The sequence below is a fragment of the Denticeps clupeoides genome, chromosome 19 (assembly GCF_900700375.1).
Source record: "Denticeps clupeoides chromosome 19, fDenClu1.1, whole genome shotgun sequence".
Lineage (NCBI taxonomy): Eukaryota > Metazoa > Chordata > Actinopteri > Clupeiformes > Denticipitidae > Denticeps > Denticeps clupeoides.
Genome location: NC_041725.1, coordinates 2,861,859 through 2,883,901, shown reverse-complemented (window position 1 = coordinate 2,883,901; position 22,043 = coordinate 2,861,859). Strand labels below are relative to the sequence as shown.

Below are 22,043 nucleotides of genomic sequence, written 5' to 3'. Positions count from 1 at the left end.
TAAAGGAAATTTGGTCTGCTGTACAGTTTGTGCTTTTTTTGTTTGCCATTTTGTCCTGTGCCTGTTTGTATGTGTTTGTACATACATTTAGTGTGTGTGTGTGTGTGTGTGTGTGTGTGTAATTCATTTCCATTTCCTGTGGGGTGAACACTGACCTCATAATTTTTTTTTTATTAATGTGATTATGATGTATGTTGAATGATGTAATAATAAAGGTTTTAGTGAACCCTTCTGGATTGTTATGACTGTGCTTCTAAAGTTTTTAGTTACAAAGTACAAAGTACATTACTTAAATGTCGAGCACTGCAGAGAGCAGATGACAAAAATCCAAAATGAGATGAGCAGATGACTGACACGCAAAGGAGGAAAACAGCAGAGCGAGACAGACAAAGAATGTGCCGGAACAGACGGAACACATTAGAGCTCTTCTGGATGTTCCTGCCCATATAAGGATTGTTAGAGGAATGTTAACCCATCTGCTGACCTGTGGTGGATTCCAGATGTCCTGACGGTAGAAAATGTCACAGAGTAGAGGTCGCAGCGCCGCCTCCCTGAATCCATGAGCGGGACAGAGCCAGGGGAGTTTACAGAAGAGGATTGGTGTGAGGAGGTCGGAGGGCAGAGTTTGATCGCTCCTACTTTAACTTCTGCAGGTGGGACGTATCTCCCACCTGTACTGCGCCTCCCGGTTAGTCATGATTCAGCGTGTTCATTTGTTTAGCTCCGTAGGATCTGATCAGATTAATGGAAGTACATGAAGTGGATCCGGTGGAATGGTGCAACAACAATAAATAGACAATTAAACACGCATTTTACAATTTGCAAACTTCTGTATGAAGTGAGCGGAATGGAAAAGGGGAAATGAAGGAGTGGCTGTGATATGTGTGGGGTGGTAGTAGCTTACTGGGTCAGACACTCGCCTATGAACCAGGAGACCACAAAGTCAAATCCCACTTACTACAATTCGTGTCCCTGAGCAAGGGGGGGGACTGTCCCTGTCACTACTGAGTCACCCTGGATAAATGCAGATGAAAAAAACTTATTTGGACGAATAAGTGTGTGTCTTGGTCAAGGGGACCTTTATTGGTACCTTATCGGGATTCGAACCTTTGAACCCGCTAGGCCACGACTGAGAATAGAAACAGTGAATTAACATTTACACAGGGACAGTCCCCCCTGGAGCAACTTAGGGTTAAGTGTCTTGCTCAGGGATACAATGGTAGTAAGTGGGGTTTGAACCTGGGTCTTCTGGTTCATAGGCAAGTGTGTTACCCACTAGGCTACCCCCCCAAGGCTACTACCACCCTATACCGGTGCTATATTGTCCCTGGGCCTGATATTGTCCTGTACACATGCAGCCTTTCTGATGAATCAAAGATCCGAAAATAGAATTAATTCAATCAATCAATCAATCAATCCAGTCGTACTCAGGTTGGCCTAGTGGGTAACAACAGGGTGGCACTCGCCCAGGTTCAAACCCTGCTTACTACCACTGTGTCCCTGAGTGTCTCCAGGGGTGTGAACTGTCCCTGTCACTACTGACTGTAAATGCTGTAAATGTAAACGGGTCCCACACACTTCAGGGGATGAGCTGCGGTGCGTCGCTTTCACGTCACTCACCGGCCCCTTTAGCGCCCCCTGCAGGCCACGTGACGGAGGAGGCGGAGGAGGAGGCGGAGCCACGTCCTCGCCGCCCGTTTTCCTCGGAGCACCGGAGAGAGCAGAAGAAGCGGCGAGCGGGCAGATGCGCACCGGAATACTGAAGACTGCAGCTGGCGAGTCCTCACACACACACACATACAGACAGACAGACACACACACACGCAGACAGACACACACACACACGCACACCGTCACCGAAGAGCCGCCTTCCCGCTCAGCATGTGGCAGCCTGCGACGCAGCGACTGCAGGTAACGGGATTTCCGTCTGGCCGCCTTGTTTTGGTTCGGATTCGTTGGTTTTTCTCGTGTCTGCGGGTCTGGCTGTGGTTCGGGTCGGGGTTCTGACCGGGTTTGGGTCGGGGTTCTGGCCGGGGTTCTGGTCGGGGTTCGGGCCGTGGAGGTTCACATCTGTCGTCAAGCTGCAGCTGGAGGTCTGAAGTTCGTCTCGTTCTCCAGCTCCAGATGACTGTCGGCCAACTTGTTAATGACCTCTGTTCTGATGCTGGGTGCAGGGGGCAGAGTGGTGCCATTTTTACCCAGAACCCCCCTCCCTCCCGGGTGGTAATGCGCTCCAGATGTGGAGGACGCTCTGCCAGATGAACTTGCACAACTTCTCTGGGGGAGCCTGGCCCGGCGACAGGAAGTCGGGCCTGGTGCTCATCTTGACGGTGAGCGCGGGGTACAAGGTGTCCTCAGTCGCCCCGCGGCCGCCCACTTCTTTAACGCGGTGTGCCAGAGTCTGTGGGCAGCCGGTTTAGTGTGTTGTTTGTCTGGCTGACCCACAGACATTCCCTGCATGCTCACACACACACACACACACACACACACACACAGTCGGGAAAAATCAACAACAAAAAAAAGCCTGAACCGACGTCTGCGTCTGAGCCCTAAACACACAACCTGTAAAAAGGCCCATTTACACAAAGCGACAGGAAATGACATCACTGGCTCTGCTTACCTGTGGATGTGTGGATGGACAGGGCTGGAGAAATTCCGGCTTGATGTTCAGGGTCCTCTGGTAACTAGACAACGGAATAAATCATATATTTTGATATATATAACACATATTTAAGATCCAGAAGAAGGTTGTGTGTTGGCCTGACATTTGGATCTAATGGGCTGATTCCAGTCCAGACTAACTGGTCTTGTCGTCTAGCATTTTTTTTTTTTTTTAAATGGAGTGTCTGTTTGCGTATCTGTGTGATCGCCGTCCGGCGTTCTTATGGCACACCGTTGCTGTTTTCTTTTCGCCTGACCCTGCTGCAATGACACAGTCGTACGCTCGTGATATGAAAATTTGAGCAGCAACAAAGAGACGCGTGTTATCTCACTGTCCAGTAGCCATAGCAACCAGATGTCTATTGTTGCCATGGTGATGTGCGTCTCAGTCTCATCACGCTCCATGTTGATGGCTGCCCTCTCCCCGCCACGCCGGTCGCGGCACCGTCTCCCTTTGTTCTGCTGCTGTCCGTCATGTAACCATGGTGACGTTCCATTGCGTTGCCATGGAGACAGCCCATTGTTTTGTCATGTTCATCACAGATTTTTTTTTGTTGTATGAGCATGTGCCATAATGTGTGTATGTTAATGTGTATTAACATAAAATTCTAACTGGCGCTAACCGTGATTTCCTCTGGATTTTAATAAACTGACAGACAAAACAAGAAAGAAATGTGATTTTTAATGACGTTTGCACATATGATGTATTTAGGGTTTAACTAATCCTGAATGAGGAAGTAGTGTTCTCGTTTTAAACTCTGTCCATGAAACCGCCACTAAAGACCACACCAGCAAAACACATAGGCATATAGCTTTCAAGCTTTCATCTGTTTCTGCCAATCTGAGGGTACCAGCCCCAAGCTCAGCATTTAGCGCTGCGCTCAGTGCTAGTTTAAAAAACAGGGCCTATATAATTTCCTATTACGTAAAAGGGAAAAGGTATCACATTTGTTAAATATGCATTATACATCTTTAACTCCATATATATTAACTCCAGATTTCACATGGATGCCATGAATTTAGTATTAAAGGTCCTCTGCTATAGCACCAGGATAGCATCCTGAAGACCAATGCAGCCAGATATTTCAATGCGAAAAAAATGATTAGCTTATCTGTTCACTGTAGTTCACGGCTACCGAAAAAAAAAAAATCTTTTCATTATGAGTGAATGAGCTAATTTTTGTGATTCATTTACAACGGTATCATTCTGACTGGCATTAAATGTAATTTTTCCCTGCTATCTTATTATTTCTGATCTCCATGTCAAGTAGAATATGTTGGCAATTTAACTATAGGCCCACAAATTTAAAGAGAAGACTTTAATGGTCAAATTGACTTTAATCACTAACATGTCCCACCGCTGGACCGACAGCCTGCATCTGGTTTGTCTGGTAAGGTTTCAATCGTCTAACAATTATTTAAAATATGTTTATAAATTAGTATTGCATTTTTAATATAATTCAAAAGGGGACTAACTAATGACCAATGGCATCTTTTCATCTCTGTTTTTGTCTTTCTTTCTCGTACCCTTGTCTAGATCCCCTCAGCAGCTGATGTTTCTGTTTTCTTTCTCGTTGTTTTTTCATTTCCTTTTTTCCCAGATCTCTGCAGATGGAATGAGATTAAGATGACGGTCCCGGCTGGGGGTCCGGTGTCGCTCTGTCTGGAATGAGGTTCGAGTCGGCCCGAGCTCCCTGCCACGCTTCTTTGTCGGGCGTGTCAGGCTGAGCTGATTTCAGGCCGCTTAGTCATTGAGCCGATTTATAGAGTTACTTAGTGGGCAGCTGACCGCCGTTTTGTGGAAATGTAGTTGTGATCCGTAGCGGAATCCGGGGAAATGTTCTCCGGGGACTTATTTGTTGCATCACAGCGCAACACTGAAACATGTGGGAGTTTTTTTAGGGCAGAAACAATGAAACCCTGTTAATCCACAGCAACTTTGAGCTGGAGAAGACCGGCGAGGTCCGGTCCTGTACCTCAGCTAAACAAAATCTCGCGGCAAATCTCGTGTAGAATGCGGATCAGGAATCAGCAATCCTAGCAGGCACCTGGTTTTCTGCCGACGGCCCAGGGAGGGTCGGGGGTCGAGCACGCCAGATTTTATACAGTAAACCTGACCCACAGAAAAAGGTACGCAATCTTCTGTGTTGATATTTTTTAGCTTGATTTTAAGACTTTGACCGTGATTTTAAGATTTGCCCATGGAAAAAAGGCTCATTGGCCTTTCACCATATTCACCAACTTATGAAGGCAGGAGTCTTCTTGGCTCAGAAAGGACAGTGAGTAGTCTTCTTTGAAAGTCACTTTTGAAAGTTTGAATCCTGTTTGAGAATAAAGGAGTACTTTAGGCAACTTAAGCCACCTTGGAGTCCACAAAAGCATAAAATCATAAAGAGAAAACACACACACACACTTGAGTAATACATCCTAAGGCTGTGACAGGTTCTCTGAAAGGGGACACATGTTGGTACATGTGTACTGGTTACACAGGGTGTATTTTTCGTGTGAGACTGCCTGCGTGTCTGTGTGTGTTTTGTCGTGTTCGTGTCAGTGCAATAGTGCAATTCTGTGTCTGACACAATTAAAAATTGCCTCACAAAGATAGGAACATGTCTTTTTTTGTGTGAAAATGGGGACATCTTGTTTGTCCTCACAAAGAACACCTTCTCAATTGAATGAAAATGTTACTGGTTTTAACTTTTGGGGTAGGCTTAGAAAAGTACTGCTCTATGTAGGTAATCACACATTTATTTAATATTTTTTTATAATTTATGTTTACCTGTTCTTACACCAGGTCCTCACTAAGATCTTTGCATGTGTGTGTGTGTATATAATATGGATAATGTTGTACAACTCTGTGCTTGGACCATTGTGAGAAGCTTAAAAGATGAAGCTTAAGTAAAATTCAACACCCATGAGCACGAGGTCTGGATTTGTGTGTGTGTGTGTGAGAGTGTTTGGGCATTGCTGTGTTTGGTCTTCTCCAGGCTCTCTGTCTCTCTTTTTCTCTCTGTCGATGTCTGTCCTGAGATAGTCCAGAGTTTGTGTCCACTGTATTCTGAGTGCTTCATGTTGTTGTATCACTACATTATAACATGTTGTTAGTGTGATGATGGGCAGAAGGGTTCCTGGCCCTCAGAGCCCTGTTCTGAGCGAGAGCCAATCAGAATCATCCCCTGGCATTCAGCTGGACACAACAGGACAGCAATGTTATAACCATAGACCTTAGATGTTCTGTGTAGCTGCTCACGTAGGGTCCTACACAAATCACAAATGTTGCCTCAACAGCCTCATTTGCCTTCATCAACAGAGGGACACCCTAAACTCCTCAGCCACCCCCTGCAGGAGTTCTGGTGAGAGTGTGTGTGTGTGTGCCTCAGAAACAAAGTAAACCATTTTTTAAATATATCCCCTGTGAATTAGCGTATTGAGACACGTTTTATCCGGGAGAACAGTGCTTATCTTGAGATTTATTGCAGAAATTCCTTATTGTAGGTGTGTGTGTGTGTTTGTGTCGGGGGGTGTTTCCTCTGTCCAACCAGGAGACAGGAATGGACCCCTCCCCCAAACTGGAGTCGGTATTTTGACAAGTTGAGCAGAACCACCTGCTGCGTGTGGCTCTCACAGAACGGAAGTGTATGTGCGCGTCAGCTCTCTACACATTTCAGCCGTTCTCTACTCATTTGATTCTTACAAGTGAAGAGAGTCGTATGGAGTGGAACATTCCGGATCTTCTGCCTTCTTGGCTATCTGTGTTTGTGCTATCGTCACCAAATCGGCTTCCAAACGTGCAAAGCATTGCAGTTGCTCTGTGATTGGATGTAAAAAAAAACAAAAAAAAACAGACACGACTTCCTGTCTGCGCCAAACATTGTGGTTGGTGAATGGTGTTGAAATCTATATTCTATATTCTATGATATTCCATTGGCCGCTCTCCTCCTTGTCCCGCCTCTCTCCTCCTCATTAGCATTTAAAGCTACAGACACGTTTACCTTAGCTAATATGAACTCATAATAACATCCTTGCAAATCTGACTTTTATAATGTATGAGTATATGTATGTAACGTGTGTGTGTGAGTATATCTGTGTAGGTGTTTTGCAGAAGCCAGTCTTGTGTCACACACTTTGTGGGGTTTTTTTTTTCGGCAGCACTTTCAGACGATGCTGAAGACCAAGCTCAATGTCCTGACCCTCCGGAAAGAGCCGTTGCCCACGGTGATCTTCCATGAGCCGGAGGCCATCGAGCTGTGCTCCACCACGCCACTCATCAAGAACCGCAGCCAGGCAGGGTACAAGGTAGGGTGGCCAACACAGAGCCCAATCGACACAGCGGCTTCCCAATTAGTAATGAAATTAAAATCAAGTGATCAATTTTCATGAACTGTACAGCGTAGAGCTCCAGTCGCTGTAAAATGAGTATGAGATGATTTTCTAATTATTAAGTGGCAGGCTTCTTCTTCTTTTTTTTTTTTTTTTTTTTTTACAGTTTTACCACGATGATCAGCAGGTGTAGATTTACATTTGTGCTACATGAAGATGGCACAATGACTGAAATGTTCATGCATCACAATGCAAAAAAAAGTTTCTGAAATGAATGGAACTCCCTGAATGTTCTCTTATCCAGGCTCAGACATTTTAATATAATGCAGACATGGGCAAAGGGGATCTATGGACCCCAAATTCCTTTGTCTCCCCACCACACACTAATTCTTCCACGTGTGTGCATATCGCAAATATAAACCGCGTGCATTTGCCAGTGTGCGTTCATGATCTCTGATGTAAACATGTGCATGACTGGATTACTAATAGACGAGAAAAAAAATCACTATTATTCAAGGAAAGATGGCCAGAGCACTGAGCCAACACACACACACACACACACACACACACACTCATGATGACTCATACTGTGCGCAGGTCTCTGCCAGTGGCTGTAGAACACAACTGAAGAAATGTCATTATGTTTGCACAGTCATGGCATGTAGAGGAATGTAGTTTAGAGCAGCGTTTCCCAACCCTGGTCCTGGAGTCTTCACTCCAGCCCCACAAATCAACAGACCCTCACTCAACAGATGTGGAGGCCAACCTTTCATCCATCCCCAGAAAAATCAGGCCCAATTCACAGCCAACTTCCCTCAGATTGACAAAGTTCTGTGGATGCAGAATGAAACGTCTCTACATTAAAGAAACATGTCCAGTTGCCACGACTCAACTTTCAGACAAATTCACCTGGAGAATCTTCACAGACATACTTCACTGGGTTCACATTTCGATTCAATTCCGATTATTAATGCCTCAATTATCAATGCATTCTGATGCATCCTATCAATGTTCTACATTATTTCACATGATGTTTTTAAATTCAAGAGTTAAAGTCTCGTTTACCTGTGTGGCTTTAGATTTGCGCCAATAAGCAGAAAAACAGTCTGCACTCATCTTATGCCACAAATGGCAGAAAAATGGCTGACCGAGGTGAGTGCAGACAGAACGGAGACAGTTGTTCTGCTTATTGGAGCAAATCTGAAGCCACTGGTTCCTCTTAAAAAACACAAACAAAACTCGTGGTTTATTTATGCTCCTGGTACGACGACAATGTCATGTTGTAGGTCTCTGGACACTCAGAGACGGATAAGATCTGCTTTTCCTCCATTCCCGCTTTGTGTGGGGCAGAACGAACACTAGCTCGCTTTGATTGTAATGGTCGCATGAAAACGTGTCATTTACATTTACAGCATTTATAATAATTTGAAACAAGAATTTGTATGCTGCTGCCAGAAAATCACCAACAAACGTCATTATGATAAAATCGATTATGTTCTACACGACATCAATGAAGAACAGTCCATGTCTGCTTTGCGATACATCGATTAATTTCGAATTAATTTCAACACCCCAATGCTGCAGATATCACGGTCAAAACGTTGAAGTTTGTTGACACATTAGCGCACAACTTATAGCCCATTACACAGAATATTTGCCTCAAATCTTCCTCTTCTGCCGGACGATTTTTACACAGGACGGTGTAACGCTGTCGTCCTGATGGTCAAGCAGCGGGTCGTGTATGCAGGGTTTGACTTCATTGCATTGTTTATCTGCATGACTCCTTGCAGTCGCGGACCTGGCTCACCGTTTCACCGCCAGTCCTGATCTGGGTTACAGCTCGCAACGGGGAGTTTATTGTGTCGCCTCCATCAGGTCCCCTACTGGCAGAAATGAACGGAAACTACACTTCACTGCTGGTTTTATTGCTCTCTTGTTTACTGTAATGGACAGTACTGTTTTTACTGTTTAGAACCTCAGTAAAATTGAATATTGCGTCTTCATTTGAGGGGAACTGGTTTGAAAAGTGATTTTGGACGGGGCTTTGCTAGCGTGTGCATTTGTGTGTGTCTTTTTGGAAGTCCCTTTGTGATGACTTGGTTTTGAGATGTAAACTCACTCCAGGTAAGCTTGACCAGTACAAACGCTGGCAGCCGACAAGTGCGCGTGTATCGGAGAGAGAGAGATGATTATTTCAGATTATTGCAGTCTAGTCATGCCTTAAACAGATAGACAAACAGACGTTTTTTTTTTTTTTTTTCTCGCACGGAGAGGCCTTCAGCCATCAGACGTAGTGGGACCTTGTTTCCATGGATACCACTGCATCCATTTCCAGCTATGAGACAGGGAGAGAAGACGGAAAGAGACAAAAGGAAAGTGGAGGATTCGGGGTCTATAAAAGCAAAATTGTGAGGATGTGTGTGTGCATGTGTGTAAGACAGAGGGAGGAGTGTGTGTGTGTGTGTGTGTGTGTCTAGGATGGTGAGGGGTGGAACATTTCTAAGTTTGTTTGTTTTGGCTCAGATTGAGCAGGCAGTGAAATAGTTAAAGCATCTGAACTCTTTTTGTGTGTCCTGCCCCCCCGGAGTCCCCACAGACTGTGCCACCTCTGTCACCCTGCCAGAACTAACAGGACAGACGAACAGGAGAACGTCTCATTGCACGCTCACTTGCTCAGCACATACACACTCGGACTAACCATAAATGTCCAAAAATGTGGCAGACCAGACTACATTCTTAACATTCTGCTGTTAAAAATGGGGACGGATCTGATTGGTTGGTGCCAGTGAGCCTGCAGGCGGTACGGTTGGTCTGGAGAGTTGTGTGTTGTGCGGTGGTGTGTATGCAGGCGTGTATTTATGCCTCAGTGGGAACCAGCATTGAGATGATCTGAGGTAGCTGCACGCCGTAGCGGGTGAAAGGTTACTGTTCTGGTCTGGGTTTGTCTTTCTTGGGCGATATGGCGGAAAAATTGATCCAAATTTAATATCTTGTCCGACTTCCATGAGTTTGAAGGACTGCTGTCACGTCCATGTGGGCATGACGCGGCGGGTGAACGGAGAGGAGGACGAAGAGTGACGAGAAGACGTGGAATGAAGGACGCTTTCACCTGACATCACGAAACCGGGGTTTAATTGTGAATCACAAGACAGGGGAGACATCCAAGACGTAGACACTGGTGAACATGGAACATAACTTCAAAGACCTGACAGCGGACAGGAACGAACAGGGCAGCTTTATACAATTAATACAGGTGAAAACGATTAGGGTACATTACACGACAACAATGAAACTCCGGTCCGGATCCTGGACCGGAGTAACCCCCATTTCGGACCGGATCCTGACAAAATCCCCCCTCCTATGGCACGACGCCTGGCGGGCCAGACGAAGCAGTCCATGAAGGAGGAAGGACAGTCCAAACACAGTCTAGATGGTCCGAGTGGATAGGAGGAATCGAACGGAATCGATTCGAAAGCCAGAAAGGATGAGATGAACAGAGAGGAATGATAAATGACTGAATGAATGAATTAATGGTCCAGTATTCCAGATGGACGAGCGGCGGTTCTCCAGCGCAGACGGCTTCGGGCCAGTTTGGTACCGGCACCTCGTCCGCATGCGTCCGCCGCTCCCTGTCAGTCTCCGGCTCGCCCCGCTGAATGGCCGCTCCTCACCTTCAACGCCGCCAGACACGGGACTGAGAGGCAGGGGTCGGGACCCTGCTGAATATGAAGCCATGGAAGGCCAGGGACAAGGAAGCTGGTGGCGTCCTCCCGGCGAGTCGCGGCTCCTCCGATCTCAGCGGGGCTGCGTCAGGTGGCGTCCAAATGTGGGTCAGGTCTTTCTGTCACGTCCATGTGGGCATGACGCGGCGGGTGAACGGAGAGGAGGACGAAGAGTGACGAGAAGACGTGGAATGAAGGACGCTTTCACCTGACATCACGAAACCGGGGTTTAACTGTGAATCACAAGACAGGGGAGACATCCAAGACGTAGACACTGGTGAACACGGAACATAACGTCAAAGACCTGACAGCGAACAGAAACGAACAGGGCAGCTTTATACAATTAACACAGGTGAAAACGATTAGGGAACATTACACATGACAACAATGAAACTCCGGTCCGGATCCTGGACCGGAGTAACCCCCATTTCGGACCGGATCCTGACAACTGCATCCATGCGGTTTGGCAAGGATTCATACAATTTTTGATGAAGTCATCAGGAATAGCAAAGAAAGCAGTCTTGCATGCCTCCCAATATTCTTTGGTTTCGTCTTCCATGATTCCTCTTTCATCCTACCCCACACATGCTCAATGATGTTCATGTCTGGTGACTGGGCTGCCAATCCTGGAGCATCTTGATCTTCTTCGCCTTAAGCAACTTTGATATGGAGATGGAAGTATGTGATGAAGCACCATTCTGCTGCAGAATTTGGCCTCTTTTATGGTTGGGAATATAAAAGGTAGCTAAGATTTCTTGGTATTTCAGACTATTGATGTTGCCTTCCACCCTGCAGATCTCTCACACACCCCCATACTAGATGTAACACCAGACCATGATTTTTCCGCAACCAAACTTTTCCGCCACTGTTTTCTGGGTGAATTTTGGATCCATGCGGGCTCCAGTAGGTCTCCTGCAATATTTGCAGTGACTGTGGTGTAATTCAACAGAAGATTCATCTGAAAAATCTACCTTCTGCCACTTTTCCAGCGTCCATCCTTTTAGCAGTCTGTGGGCCTTAGCAAATGGCACACGGTTTTTCAATTGTCTTTTGTTTAGTGCTGGTTTCTGGGCACTGATTCGACCATGGAGGCCATTTCGAGACAGAATCCGACATACTGTTCTGGTTGACACAGGGACTTCAGGTGACCAGGTCTTGTGGAGCTGTTGCAGAGATATTCTCAGTTTTTTTCTGGGGGGGGGGGGGGGGGGGGGGGGTGGGCAGGGCTGATCAGGCTCATCTCCACAGGAGTTGAAATGGCCTCCTTTTGATCTGGAGCTAACCACAATCCCAGATATACACATCCTCCTCCTTCGACCTCCCTATCTCACGTCTAAGGCCTTCATAACTTAACACATGCGGTATGACAGCCAACAAAGCATTTTTCTTCAGTCTCGTGAAAAGAAAAGTGGAAGGGAGCCGGAGAGAGTTTTACCACACAGGCAGTCAGAGAACACAAGGCAGACGGCCCTGAATGAGGTTTTCAAACAAATATGGTGCACACATGGCTTCACCGCGCACCCAGACTGCGCCGGAGAAATATAGCTGCTCTGCTGCAGAGCTCCAATGGCAAACGCTGTCATTTATTATCCTACACATCCAGGAACCTGGAAAAATCTGGAAAAAAAACGTCCCCAGAGATCTATACAATTTACAACATGCACAACAACACTATAGAGCTGCTGACAGATGTGCAAAAGAGAGAGAGAGAAAAGGCCAGCTATGCCCTGTGCACATATACATGAAGCTGGAAAGAATTCAAACTCTGCCTTCTGGAATGCCTCGTCTGTCAGGAATTCAGCTGTGGAATTCTCGGAAAGGTTATATCCACATCCAGTGATGGCTACACTAGTGGCAGTGGACTGTAATAGAACTCTTCTTCACTCCTCTTCTCTTATGGACAATCCAGCTGTTGTTTGGCAGAAGAGTGCACCAGCAGTACAGGTCTGTGTGTGTGTTAGGACCATACGTCCTCACAAAAGTACTAGAACATGATTTTTTTTGTGGAATTGTGCTGGTGTTTGTCCGTTTTTATTATAAATAAAGTTTCTGTCCTGAGCACCATTGAGCAAAGACACACACACAAACACACACACACACACACACATGCTGTGTAGGTGTACAGCAGGATGTTCCGCTCTGTGGCCGTCTACCAAGCGGATGTTTGTTCTTCCTCCCTCCCCCAACCCCTCGCTCTTTCTGCCTCCATGTCTCCTGCTCTCACTTCTGACTTTTTCATCCCTCCCCCATATCCTTCCTCTTCTTTATATTCAGCCTAATGTGGAGATGTTAGGATCAGCACTTTCATTTCAGAGTTTCTGTGTGTATGTGTGTGTGTGAGTGTGAGTGTGTGTGTGTGTGTGTGTGTGTGTGTGTGTGAGAGAGAGAGAGAGAGTTGGCTCGGTTCAAGCCAATATGCCCCAGTTACTAAATGCCTGTGTGTCGTATGTGAGAGAAAGAGACAGCCAGATGGATGGAGAATCTGGAAGAGAAACTCGGTGTAGGTGGAAGGCTGTGAGAAGCCTTTCTGGTGCTTCTGCCTGCATTGAAAGTGTGTTCTGGGGCACAGTGAAAGCCATTGGTGTCACAAAGATAAAAACAAAAATCCCAGTTCCTGTCCAATACATCTAGGTTATGGGTGATAAAGTACTTCACGATAATTATTTGATGAGAAATAATATATACAATTTAACCTTTTACACTAATAAGTAGCGGTGAAACGGATAAAAATACACACAGTTCACACAAATTATTATTGACCTAAAACTTCAACTCAACACTCATTCCACGCAATTATATAAAAACAAATGAATGTGCAATATAGGGCATGATAATTATTTCCTTTAATGTGGACAACTTAAAATACAATTTAAGGTATCATTGCTTCTTTTTTTGAACATGGAGAATGAAACAAAAAGTAGATTATGTCCACATCATAAAATAGCAGCAAATACTTTTTTTTTACAAAAGATTTTCTTGGGAGACTGTAGACCTATTTGCTATAACTATGTCGTCTGTTGTTGAGAAAAACCTAAAGGAGTTTGATGATCTTTATATGTCTTTGTAACTAGTTAATATTCTATCCATGCATTTTGGTTTGGCCTAATACATATTAGAGGCCTGTAAATGAGGTTATGAGCGAGTTATATGTACAATGTAAATTAGCCATTTCCATGATATTTACGTATATTTTCTCTTTGTTCCTACAAACCATATGTGCATCCATCTACACATGCACCCATATTTATCAACAACAACAAAATGTATTTCTTATATAGCCCATAACCACATACTGTATGTCTCAATGGGCTTTGACAGGCCCTACAGTTGAAACCCCCCATACCCGACCCTTCTGCACACAAGAAAAAAACTCTAGGAGTTATTTCTAAGGTGAAAGAATGCTATCTTAGAGATATTATGTACATGCGAATTGAATAAGAGACCTGCGTTAATGAGGACACCTAGATCCTTTACTTCTGGACTTGGTGAGATAGAAAGGCTATTCAGGGTGGTAGTAGCCTAATGGGTAACACACTCGCCTATGAACCAGAAGACCCAGGTTCAAATCCCACTTACTACCATTGTGTCCCTGAGCAAGACACTTAACCCTGAGTTGCTCCAGGGGAGACTGTCCCTGTAACTACTGATTGTATGTCTCTCTGGATAAGGGCGTCTGATAAATGCTGTAAATGTAAATGTATTCAGAATTATGATGTAATCAGACCGTTTATGTCTGGCTGCATGAGGCCCAAGTACAAGAGATTCTGTCTTATCATGGTAATAGAAGAAAGTTGGTGAGAATCCACTGTCTAACGTCCTTCAGTCCTGCTGCCTCTTGTCTGGCATTGCTGATAAATACAACTGTGTGTCATCAGCATAGCAGTGAAAATTATTACAGTGTTTATGAATGATGTGACCTAAAGGTAACATGTATAAGGACAATAGCAATGGACCTAAGATGGAACTTTGTGGAACACCAAACTCCACTTTACTACATGTGTTACGTCCTGGTATTTTGGGGTGTGTTTCTGTTCTGTGTTTGTGTTGTTTGCAGGTGCCTGGTGATTGTAAATTGAGGCCACTTGTACTGTGGGACAGACAGAATAAAAGGAGCCTCAGTCTTCTTCTTCGGGGGGCTGCGCTTGCCGTGCCATCCACCCACCCGCCTTCCTACCATTTCCCTTTGACATCACTTCCGGTTTCCACTGCGCTTCCCCTAGGAGGCGACGCAACTTGTTGTGTCGGCCTGCTTCGGTGTTTGTTTGTTTGTTTTCCTGTTGTTTGCCGTTATTCGTTGTAATTCGTTTCGTATGTATTTCTTCTTTATTTATATATTTAGTTGTTAATAAAATACTTGTTAAAATGATCCGTTTCGTCTTAGTAGGTTTACATTTGTGTCCTTTCTTTTGTTATGGGCTGGAGCCCCTAGACCGGCTCGTAACACATGATGACAAATCACCATTAATGTCCACTAACTGATACCGATCAGTCGAATATGACCTTAACCAGGAGAGGGCTATTCCCTTAATCCTAACAACATTTTCTTACCTGTTGAGGACTATAACGTGATCAATAGTGTCAAACGCTGCACTCAGGTCAAGCAGGACAAGCAGCGAGATGCGGCCCTGATCAGAGACCAACAGCAGGTCATTAACCACTTTAACCAGCTGAAGGTCTAAATCCCAAATGATGTACTTAATGAATGAAAAAAAAGTGAAAGTGAGGTGATTGCCATCGTGATACACAGCACAGCACACGGTGCACACAACAAAATGTGTCGTCTGCTTTTAATCCATCAGCCTTAGTGAGAAGTGGGCAGCCATGACAGTGCTCAGTGGCACCATGGCGAATCGAGATTGGAACCGGCAACCTTCTGATTATGGGGCCGCATCCTTAACTGCTTCATGCCACCACTGCCCCTACACAGTTGTTGTTGCTGTGTAGGTACGTGCACAGCTGCTGGGCTACAACCTTTTCTGATTTTTTTTTTAAATAATTGGATATCAGGGGTCTGATGACTGCTATGTTGAATGAATTCGGTAGTGCTAAGCGACAAATTAAGAATTTTAAGAATAGGATTGATAACACCGGCTTTTACTTGTTAAAGGAAACTTTTAGGAAGTGGATCTAATATGAAACTACATTGATGAGATTTGTTTAATTCATTCGGGCTCTTTAAGGAGGCTGAAGCATTCTAATCGGTGGTCTGCTATTGGATGTTTTTTCCCCATAGTAATATCAACAGAGGTGTTTGAATGTTATCTCTATTCGTAACAATTTATGCATTAAAGAAGTTCATAAAATTGTCATTACTATGATTATATTGGGTGTTGGTCTTATACCTGGTTAGTTTGGCTACAGTTTTAAACAGGAATCTGGGATTATTTTTGTTCTTGTTTATTTAAGATGAGAGATACATCGATCGAGCCGCACAAACATGGATCGTATTCCATGCTATTTGGCGCCATTACAGTCCTCGCACCTGCTTGTGCACCACCTCTTTTCCTGCATGTTTGCATGCATTCATACAACTTTATGCACTCATAATTAAAGCACTGGACTAATTAATGTCACAAAAATGTATAAATACGATGAAGGATATGCTGGCCCACAGGCTCTGATTCTCTGATTCTGGGTAAAAAAAAAAAGGTTCCCTTTTACTGGAAAAGTTTTCTACAGTTTGCTGTGAATTCTCTGGGGATTCTTCTGTCTCGTTCAGCTGCAGACACTTTTACACAGAAAGGCCCTGAGCTCCCTTTAATCCTCCTCATGCATTTTTTTCTATATGATTTTGTGTGTTTTATCTGATATGTTTTTGACATTATGATGTACACAAATCAAACATAACATAAGTACGCTGCAATTTGAAGAGAATGTCATTAATAATCTTGTTATTGTGGCACTTTGTAGTGGGAGACACAAGGTTAACGTTACGGCTGATTGCTTAATATGTGTAATAAAGGCAAATGTATGCAAGTCTTTGGTCATTCAGTGGAACAATTTCAAGTTCAATTGTAACTGGGATGGACCTTCAAAGGGAGTTTTCTGATGTAAATGAAGTAGTGATGATGTATGGCTGATATGGTGAAGCATTAGGGTCCTATTCCTTCCAGAAAAATTCGTTTAAGATCCACAGATATGAACTGAAGTCTCATGGAGTTGCTATCAGGGTCAGAGTGTCTTGCCACGTCTCATGTTTGCCTGCTACATTCTGTGTGTGTGTGTGTGTGTGTGTGTGTGTGTGTGTGTGTGTGTGCGTGTGCGTTTTGATGAGGTGTCCTCATGTGGTGTCCTGTTTTACCCCTCTGTTAAGATTCCGTATCCAAGTAAATTATATTCAGAGAAGAGCAACATGTACATATAGACACACTCAGCACATATATGCCCATCCACATGCAAAGACACAAATAGTTTGATGTATGAATGGAGTAAGATGGTGATTTATTCATATTGGCTGATCATTTTTAATTAGATATTACCGTTAATTTGGTAAATGTGGTGCCTCATTCGATCTTAATAAGAGATGAGGGTGAAGAGAGTGAATGTGAGCGTGGAACAGTGAAGAGGTAAGGGGATCCAAATTTGGACCTTGTGGCTCTAGACTAAACAAAACAGACAGATAGTTGGCTGGTTCAAACCCAGCTTACTACCATTGTTCACTGTAAAAAGTAAAAAAAGTACTCTGTCACCTAATATTTTAGCATCGCTTTTTTTTCATGAAAAAATATTATAAAATGAGTAGGAAATAGTTATTTACAGCTAGATATAATGGACGATTCTCTACATGATTCTGGTAACACAAGTTACTTTATCCCTATAACTAGTGGTAACAAGTATGTATGTATGTAGTGTGACATGTATGTAGTACTTGTCGTTCTTTACTACTGGGTACTTCAATATAAAGTTATGACAAAAGCCAAACAAGCAGTTTGAAAACAGAAAACTAGTCTCACTTTTTAAAATGAACTTTTCTGTGAACTCTATAAACATTCAGACAAAACTACTGCACCAAATATTTCAATGTATTATAGGTGTCAAAACTGTCCAACACTTCAATAAATTAATGTTTATGCAATACCAATATATGCTACTAAAGTGACCAAGATGATGTGATGCACGAGACAACAATGTCATTGATCTAAAAGCTACGCTAGTGCTGTTTAGTTTAACACAGGATAGCCAGTACGCAGAGTTAGAATGTGGTCCATTTTATGAATATTGTTATTAAACCTGATGCACTTTTCAATATAACATATTTAAACTGAACTTAGAATGTCTGGGTTATGATAATAATTTGCTTTAAATTTAATATTTACACCATGAGAGGTAACCATGTTTCAAATGTCTGTAAAACATTGCAATGAAATGATGTTCCCATCTTAAATACTAGGACAAGTAAATGTGCAAATATTTTACACAAATCTTTTTAGCATTTTGGTTAAATTTTTTAGAGAATCGCCCAGAATTCATATGCCCATCCAACACACACTCAACTAGTCTGAAGAAGGCCAGTTGTAGCAGTTGTGATTCTTTAATAAGTACCAAGGTGATTGCAGGAGTGTTAGACTTACATTATTGAACACACACTGAAAATAGTGAACAGTGGCTAAACTTTACATTGCGTCAAAGCTGAAATATTAAGCGTGACAGCTTTTTACAGTGTATGGATGATCTGAGAAATCGCAGCCCTCTCTGTAAATCGTAGCCGTTGTTTGTTTCATGTGTTTTTCTCATTAAAGTTGTTAAAAAATTCAAGCTGTCTAATTTAAGTACATTTTTTACTTGGTTTATTCACACTATTAGGTGTGACAGATTAATGACATTTAGCCAGTGTTCATTTTTTTCAGTACAGCATTCCACTGGAACTCTGTGACAAGTTATTGCTGATAAAGGGCATCTCTATGCAGATAAATTTAGCAGTGTAAAGTACAATTATGTGAAAAAATGAATCTGTTGTTTATGATTGTGTTGCAGGTGACGTATCTGGGTAAGGTGACAATCTCGGGGACTCAGTTCCTGTCTGGCTGCACAGAATCTGCTGTTGTCGGCCTGTGGAACAGCAAGCCCTCAGCCGTCACCAAGGATGGAGACAGCCCTGCTAACGCCATCCTGGAAATCCGGCCCTTCCAGGTGCGCCTGCATCACCTGGGCGGTCGGGGCGAGGCCTCGGTCGCCGTGGATTCGTACCAGGTCGCGCGCATCGCCTACTGTACCGCGGACCATGAAGTCAGCCCCAGCGTCTTCGCCTGGATTTACCGGCAAATCAACGATGACCTGAGCTTCCAGATGGACTGCCACGCCGTGGAGTGCCAGAGCAAGCTGGAGGCCAAGATGCTGGCCCACTCCATGATGGAGGCCTTCCGCAAAACCTTCCACAGCATGCGCACCGACGGCCGCATCCACAAGAGCGGCTCCGCCGACGACGACCCCGAGGACTCCACACCAGACGACGGCTGAGCGCGGGCGGCGCCACCCACCGGCTCTCTTTCTTTCTCCTCCACCTCACCCCGCCCACCTCGCCATGGCTGACACTTCTGAAGGGTTCCAGAGTGGGAGGAGGAGAGAGAGTGAGAGAGACGATTCTCTCTCTCTCTTTACTCCTCTCCCTGTAGAACTCTGAAAGTGTAGTGATGGCTCTCGTGGCTCCGAAACCAGATGATGTCAAACTGCAACGGCTCTGAATAAAGGGAACGTCAAGACAAAAAAAAAACCACAAAACCACCTATAGCCAACCAGGAGACCATACTACAGCAGGAAGCAGAACTCGGTACTCTTCTGAGAGAGCTGGGGAACGTCGAAAGAACGGAAACAGAGTGTTTACTTACACCTACTCACTGGCCAGTGTGTGTGTGTGTGTGTGTGGGTGTGGGTGTTTCTTCTAGTCTAAGCTCCTTATTCCTCATTGTCCTCTTACCTTTGCATTGTATGTGAGTTGAGGGTGAAAGGTCATGCCCCTGTGCCTTGGGGAAGAGTTGAGATGTCATTTGTTTAGCGCTACTTGGTCGTTCTTTTCCTTTCAGAAGAATTTCTTGATTTTATTTGTGCGTGTGTGTTGGACAGTGTGGGTTTCCAGAGTCTGTGTATGTGGGTGTAGAACGGGTGTGTGTTCGCATGGTGTCCAGTGCGTTGAGAGTGTGTGTGTCAGAATGGTATAATGTTGAATTGTGGCCTCCTTCCTGCTAAAGCTAAATACTCAGATTTTTTAAAATTTAGTTTCTACTGTGCTGCTTTATAGTCATCAGTTTAAAAAGTTGCTTTCAGCCATGTTGGAGTTATGTCCTCCCTGAATAATGTTCATGAGCGTGAGCTGAATGGCGAGAGGTGCGGTGACTTTTTTGGCCGAATGTAAAATAACATTGCAGTCTTTTTATTACTACAGGTGCACCAACCAGATTTTACATCTTTACTGCGGGGTTTTTTTTTCTAGGTGGAACCCTGCATCACTCAGTTAATGTGTGAGAATCATGCAGCAAGATACACACACACAGAACTGGGGAGAATCAGAGGGACTACGGTCCTCAGCAGAGTCCCAGTGGAACCTGACCTTTGCCAATAAGCTCATGAATGGGCTCATCCGACAGAATCACGAGGAACTAGAGCATGATGAAGACTGTTGAACAAAGCCAGAACAGTAACAAAAGCACCAACACGTGCGCGCGCGCGCACACACACACACACACACACACACACACATATACAAATATATATAGAGAAAAAAAATATATATATATTTACGTGTATTTGAAACTCAATAAGCTGTATCTGTAAATACAAATGTATTTGATTAAACACCATTTGATTAAACATACAAACGCAATGAACAAAAGCTTAAGTAAAGTTTAAAAAATAATGGAATGAAAAGCGGTGTTTACTGCCAACTGTGAATATGTAGAAAAAGCCTTTTAGAGCCGGGCTAGCGCCTACGCGGTACAGAGAGAATGTGTTTTTATTTTTGGTTCTTGTTTTTGTAAAACTGTATATTACCGTTGTCACGTCAGTCTCCGGCCTCTGGTTCGCTTTAAATGTTTGGAAATTGTTACATGTTTTCTATAAAGAAATATTTGCAAAGATGAAGACAACCAATCACATATAAACTGTTTACCAATGTGTCGGTCTGCTTCTTTTATGTGACGACCCTGACAAAGAGAGGTCTTTAAATGCGGTTGATGCGTAATATGCCTGGTGTTGGAATACTGAGATGATAACATTTATGAGTATTCAAATGAACAACTGAATGATTTCAAGGTGTTCCGGAAATTCTAGAAAGCAAAATCTGTTCTCTTTTGTTTCTGAAATATTTTTTAAAACTAAAGGGACTCCATTGGTATGTTCTCAGAACCAGTTGTCCAACCATTTAACATATAACATGACTGTGACTTTGACTAATATAGATTCAAAGTTGCAGATTTCTGAGATATACCAATGACGCCAAGGAACTGGTTTCAGAGGAAAAAACCTGCTGCTGGATCAGATAATGCTGGGTTAATGCGGCCTGATTTTACCCCTCAGCTGCAGTTCACTGTCTGACCACTAGATGTCATACCTTTACTTTGGTTCACTAAGTCTGATAAATAAACTAAAATGCAGAACGATCCATGGACTCCAGGTATGTGCAGGAACAGTAACTAGCACACTGGGATTGGCATCTTTTATTTATAATTTATGAATCTATATCAATTATTTACATAAATGTAATAACGTCACAGATTTTAATACCAACACATGATGCTACCACCACCAAGCTTCACCATATGGTTTTAGGTCTTCAGGCTCCTTCTAGGGTCATTTAAGTCAATCTGGATGACATCAGCCATGATTCTGAGTGGGACTAAGCGGTTAAGGAAAGTGAGTGAGTGAAGAAGAGGAATCTGCTGGCCTGCTATTGTAATGCTCGCTTTGATTAAGTTAAAATTGGTCTTTAAATAAAAATGAAAGCCTTATAAAAGACAAAAACAAGATTAATTTATATGCACTGAGATGTTTTTGAAAAAAAAAAACAATCTTAAATAGGCATTAAATAGTACATAATTCCAACCACAAGTGTCACATTTATTCACAAAATATAAACATGATGTGACGCAGCATGGAATTCATCACCATGTTTTTACATGCTGTACACAAACTTGCAACCAAAACCACTTTCCTGCAGAGAAACATCTGCTCCGTTAGATGGTCTTCACTGCGTTCTTCTCAAGTTCAGGCACAGTCAGCCTTTCTGCACAAAGCAGGATTGTTCTCAGACCTTTTACTACCCGTCCATTCATATTTTCTGCTAGTGGCCAGATGTTTCATGACCTTTAGTCGAGTGGGTAGATCACACTTACAAGTATATAAGTAGAA

The 22,043-nt window shown here is 43.7% G+C and overlaps 1 protein-coding gene across 2 annotated transcripts; it reads left to right on the top strand.

The window, feature by feature from the left end:
• Positions 1-1,680: 1,680 nt before the first annotated feature.
• Positions 1,681-20,810, top strand: pid1 (phosphotyrosine interaction domain containing 1). 2 transcript variants are annotated; one of them, XM_028962571.1, is made up of 3 exons: positions 1,681-1,911; positions 6,811-6,957; positions 18,678-20,810. In XM_028962571.1, the coding sequence occupies exons 1-3, from the start codon at positions 1,882-1,884 to the stop codon at positions 19,158-19,160; spliced, it is 660 nt and encodes a 219-aa protein (XP_028818404.1). In that variant the 5' UTR covers positions 1,681-1,881; the 3' UTR covers positions 19,161-20,810. The 2 variants fall into 2 exon arrangements, with proteins under 2 accessions (XP_028818404.1, XP_028818405.1); XM_028962572.1 differs by lacking the exon at positions 1,681-1,911 and adding an exon at positions 2,006-4,791.
• Positions 20,811-22,043: the final 1,233 nt, after the last annotated feature.